The sequence below is a fragment of the Telopea speciosissima genome, unplaced genomic scaffold (assembly GCF_018873765.1).
Source record: "Telopea speciosissima isolate NSW1024214 ecotype Mountain lineage unplaced genomic scaffold, Tspe_v1 Tspe_v1.0387, whole genome shotgun sequence".
Taxonomy (NCBI): domain Eukaryota; kingdom Viridiplantae; phylum Streptophyta; class Magnoliopsida; order Proteales; family Proteaceae; genus Telopea; species Telopea speciosissima.
In genome coordinates, this window is record NW_025317723.1 from 1 (window position 1) to 5,645 (window position 5,645).

The 5,645-nt window shown below is 45.1% G+C and overlaps 1 protein-coding gene across 1 annotated transcript; it reads right to left on the reverse strand.

The window, feature by feature from the left end:
• Positions 1 to 3,427: 3,427 nt before the first annotated feature.
• LOC122648045 lies at positions 3,428 to 3,758 on the reverse strand (the record flags this gene model as incomplete). The annotated part of the gene is made up of 1 exon (XM_043841317.1): positions 3,428 to 3,758. A coding segment is annotated over exon 1 (331 nt), but the record flags the coding sequence as incomplete, so codon positions are not given.
• Positions 3,759 to 5,645: the final 1,887 nt, after the last annotated feature.

Sequence of the window (5,645 nt, forward strand, 5' to 3'; positions counted from 1 at the left end):
AAGACTAACTCATTCACAACGACAAATAATAGGTAAAAGGAAAGGATTAATATTAATAACATCGAGAGTTAGCAGAAGCTAGGTGATAGCATATAAAATATTGTCTATTCAAATTTACCCCTTCATATCAATGGGTTCTAATCAGGATCTATGTATTATCACTGTATAATAAATACACTTATCAAGAAAGGAATAAAAGAATACACCTTTGAATCAGAAAATAGTTTATCAAAGTGTAACAAAAGATGGCCACCAGCCAAGAATCACTGTTCCCTCGTGGAACACATCTCACAGTAGCACTCCGGTCCATGATCCTCATACTCCGAAGTCCACCACTCTTCATGACCTTCATCAGGAGTCTTGAACTCCGTGCCGTCATGCTCGAATGTACCTGCATCAACTAAAAAATATGTTTCCTCGAGGAGTGAGCTCCAACTGAGCCCAATGAGTGGCTAAGCCACACAAGCATACACAATAATAATAATGAATGGGGTTGACTGCAAACCATACATGATGGACGGATACCAAGGTGTCCCATACCACCAAGGTAGACCGTACATCACATACAATTTACAATCATGCTACATGAATGAATGATGATGTATAGTTTTATTGTTATCCACCTAACACACAACTAAGTCAGGTATAGTACTATAGCAACACCTTAGGTAGCATCCCCGACATCGGTACCATAAACGGATGGTATACCTGGCGATGACAAATTCCGAAGTCGCGCTACCGGAAGCCTCTTGTCAGGGTCTCCACCAAGAGATATACGCAAACCCCCGAGTCAAATCCCGTCCTAGCGTTCGGCCCAAAATATGATTGGCGCCCGAACTTCCCGGGTGGGTATACCCGAATAACGGTCGGAACCCACGGATTTGACCGACACCTAACCCCCTGTCGGTAAGGGTCATAGTACTGGGTAAACATTTATCCTAGCCAGCATTCACCTATTGTATGAGTGAGGTACGCATGTGCATAGGCCAGAGGCCGAGTCCATAGATACCGAAATACGGTCGGCCGGCTATCCTCTCGGCCCTCTAGCCCATACGTATGTATACAAGTACGAGATGTGAATACCGAAGGCAGTCGGTCGGTCACCATCCCGTTTCCACCTAATGCAATGGACAACTCTAATGCAATTTCAAGTACGGCAATCTCAAGCCCAGCACCCACCGGCACTTGGATCCCGCTTCCGAAGCCCTAGATCTACATGCCATGAGTGAGTCCATATTATGGAATCCCCAGGTCCAGCACCAACCGGCACCCGAGTCCCATAACTAAATCCAACACCATTCGCACCATAGTGCAGTAAAATAAATAATATCGCAAGACAAGAATGTAAAGTCCTATCAACATCTAAACATTTATATCGTCCTATATCTTACTAATAATTATATATTATAGCACACATGCATGAATGACATTCGCAAGACACGACACACAAACATTCCATAAATTAAGACGTTTGCTTAACTCACTCACCTTGATTCTCAGTCAATCGTCAGTACGGAGCTCTTCAAATCGGCGTTCGATGCCAAGTACACTGTCCCACGTACTAATACGCCCCCGAACCGAGTCAGTCAACCTAAAGAGAGTGTACAACGTGGGGAGAGATTAGTGCCTTAGGACTAGAAGAGTTGGGCCCCATAAGTTATCAAACAAGGCTAAAATAGGGGACCGGCACATACAGCAAGGCTATATCATGTGCCTGTCCATGTGCCTGTCCCTCTCGGGCTTTCCTACCGGCAGATCTAGGTTCTCAGGGACTGGCACTTGCATGTGCCTGTCCCTCTCGGACCTCCCACCGGCAGATCTTTCTCGGGGACGCACTTGCATGTGCTCCTGTCCATGTGCCTGTCCCTCTCGGACCTCCCACCGGGCGCAGATCTTTCTCAGGGACTGGCACTTGCATGTGCCTGTCCATGTGCCTGTCCCTCTCGGACTTCCCACCGGCAGATCTAGTTTCTCAGGGACAGGCACTTGCATGTGCCTGTCCATGTGCCAGTCTTGCTGTTCATGCCATTCCGAGAATGGTTTTGCAGCCCCAAAGTCTTGGGCTAAAATGGGGTATTCTTAGGGGTTTTTTGGGGTCTCTTTGGCCGTGAGAACAACTCCAACCAAGGTGCCATAGCACACACCCAACATGGGTTTGTAAACCCCATGATCGATTAGGTTTTCCTCCATTAAAATACATATGGAAAGAAAACTCATGGGTTTGGGTATTGGGGTTTTGAAAGGGTCTTTAATCAATGTTATTTAACACCCCTCAAACCCACACATCTACGGTCTTCCATGAGGGTTGGTAAAACCCATAAATGGAGGTAAATCCCCAACTTAGGGTTCATAAATGGAGAAGGGTGAATGGGTTTAAGGTAGGGTTAGGTGCTTCATAGTTAAACATCAAGGATTTGCCATTAATGGCTCTTCTAATTGAGTAGATGGAGCACTCAAGGTGTGCTCAACCAATTCAAACCCTAGGTAATAGAATTAGGGAAAGAGAGATGGAGAGAGAGAGAGAGAGAGAGAGAGAGAGAGAGAGAGAGAGAAAGAGACTCACCAAGGGTTGATGATGATAGCTTGTGCTCCACCATACTTCTCCCTTCTCCTTCCTTCTTCCTCTTCTTCTTTCGTCTTCTTCTTTCTTCTTCTCTTTCTTCTTCTTTCTTTTTCTCCTCTCCTCTCCACGATTTAGGATTGAAATGTGAGGTGAATAGTAGTTTTGGGTCTTTAATAACCCATCTAGGCATTAGGTCTTGTTTGGTTAGTCTCAAGTCCTTAGGTCCATTTGTTTAGGAGCTTGTTTGGTTAGGTATAAGCCCAAGGTCTAGTTTAAGTCATTGGGCCATTGGATCCACTTGGGCCCATGGCCCATGGCCCATGTCCTAAGTTCTAGTTACAATTAGAAAGAGACTAAGCTCCTAAGCCCAAGCCCATTCTAGTTCTTATGCTTATTAATGGTCATGCATAGGCATGAATTATTCGGATAGTGACTTACTCCCAATCATCGTTAAGTGGATAAGGGCGATTCAGGTGCGGGCCCGCGGATCCTCGAAATAAGGAAATGCTAGGAATGCACCCTCGAAGAAAACTTTTTCCCTATCTCTGCCGATGTACCTATCCTCGACGACTTCTCTAGAGTCACGGTCAACAATCTTGTGGGATGGCTTGAGTATCATGGTCCACAGTTCATGAGCGTACTCCGCTCCCGGTTCTACATAAAAGGTTCAAACCAGACCGGTGGTCGACCAAGTTTTAAAGCGGGTTTTGGGCACGGATTTAACATCCTCCCCACCTTATAAGAATTTTGTCCTCAAAATTAAAACGTACTGTCATGTTGAATAGATGGCGATGCGTTGCTCGAATCTCGCTCTCGCGCTCCCAAGATGCCTCCTCGTCAGAATGGTTCGAAATTAAAACGTACCTGTCATGTTGAATAGATGGGGATGCGTTGCTCGAATCTCGCTCTCGCGCTCCCAAGATGCCTCCTCGTTAGAATGGTTTCTCCATCGTACCTTAACATAAGAGACGACACGATTTCGAAGATTATGCTCATTCCTCTCAAGAATCTTCACAGGCTTCTCGACGTAAGTCAGGTCCTCGGGGAGTTCAGGTAATTCTTGGGTCAACACGTGGGCCGGATCCGCAATGTACTTCCTCAACATAAATTTGTAAAATACATCATGAACATCGACTAAAGATGGGGGAAGTGCCAGCCTGTATGCCACTGGTCCAATCCCTTGCCAGGATTTCATATGGTCCGATGTACCTAGGGCTCAGTTTCCCCTTCTTATCAAATCGTAGCACGCCTTTCGTTGGTGATACCTGAAGGAACACCTTATCACCTATAGTGAACTCAAGGTCCTTTCTCTTCAAGTCAGCATAGCTTTTCTGCCTTGACTGTGCCACCTTGATTCGATCTCTAATCAAATCTACCTTTTCACATGTGGCTTGTATCAATTCGGGCCCCAAAATTCTTCGCTCACCAACCTCGTCCTAGTACAGTGGTGTCCTACACCTTCTGCCATACTGTGCTTCGTACAGTGCCATACCAATGGTAGCTTGGTAACTGTTGTTGTAAGCAAATTCAATAAGTGAGATATGTTCATCCCAACTACCCTTCAAATCAATGGCACAAGCCCTGAGCATGTCTTCCAGTGTCCGTATGGTCCTCTCTCGACGCCCATCACCGTGGGTGGAAGGCCGTGCTAAAGTTCAACAGTGTGCCCATAGCCTTCTGGAAACCATCCCAAAATCTGGATGTGAACCTGGGATCACGATCGGAGATGATGCTTACTGGAACCCCATGCAGGCGAACAATATTGTCCATGTACAGCTTTGCTAGCTTTTCCATTGGGTAAGTTACCTTAATCGGAATGAAGTGTGAGGTCTTGGTGAGCCAATCCACAATCACCCATATGGCATCAACACCCCTAACTGTGCGGGGTAACCCTGTGACAAAGTCCATGGTGATGTGCTCCCACTTCCACTCTGGGATGGGAAGTGACTGTAGTAATCCGTAGGGTCGATGTCTCTCGGCCTTTACCTTCTGACAGGTGAGGCATTTCGATACAAATGTTGCCACATCAGCTTTCATGCCTATCCACCAAAAGTGTAACTTCAAATCCTTGTACATCTTGGTGCTGCCGGGATGTACTGAGTATGGAGAACAATGGGCTTCACTCATAATTTCTTCCCTCAACTTCTCATCATTGGGTACATACAACCTACCCCGAATCGAAGGATGCCATTTTCGGATAAAGTAAAATCCGATTCCTCCTGCGTCTCTTCTCGAATGCCATCCATCACTTTTTAAAATTCTGCATCGTAGGTTGGGCTACTTTGATCTTCTCTATTAATGAGGGTTGTATTGTCAGGGCGGCGAATAACATAGTAGCATCACCAACTAACACTTCCAACTCCATTCTTCTAGCCTCCTCTATGAGCTGCCCATTGACTGTTAAGGCTGCCAAGGAAGGGTTTGTGATTTCCTACTAAGTGCATCTGCCACCACATTGGCTTTGCTTAAATGGTATTGGATAGTGCCGGATAGAGGGGTTAAAACTGTGCTCAACTTCCGCTCCGGGATTGCTTAGTTATTTAGCTTAAACTAAGTTGTATTGATTTGTCCTCTAATAGTATCCACCTTACACAATGGTACAAATCAATTCCGATTTAGTTAATATAAAGTCCAGTGTATATAAGGACCCAGTGAAAATCAAACTCTGAGCTTATACTTCTAGAAATAGGGAGACGCAACTATTTCCGTATACTTCGTCCAGTATTTGTACTCCTAAAATTTTGGGTTGAATGACACAAGGCTGTACTACTTTGCTTACCTGGCTTTTCCTATGAGGACTTTCACTTTCGATCCTCCAATACCTAACTCAGCTTTAGAATGAATTGGAATATTGATGGAATCCCTCACGTTCACTCCCAATAACGGAGGGGACATTCAGGGACCCATTACTCCACTTATATCTATTGTTGAGCAAAGTTTTGTCGAATCCTTGAGCCCAGTTCCTTTTTGTTCTTGACTGCACTTGGCTACACTAACACCCGATATAATACTATTCATCAACTTAAATTGCTAGATCTATCATTCTCTTCCAACTACATGATATAATCCATACCTCCTAGCA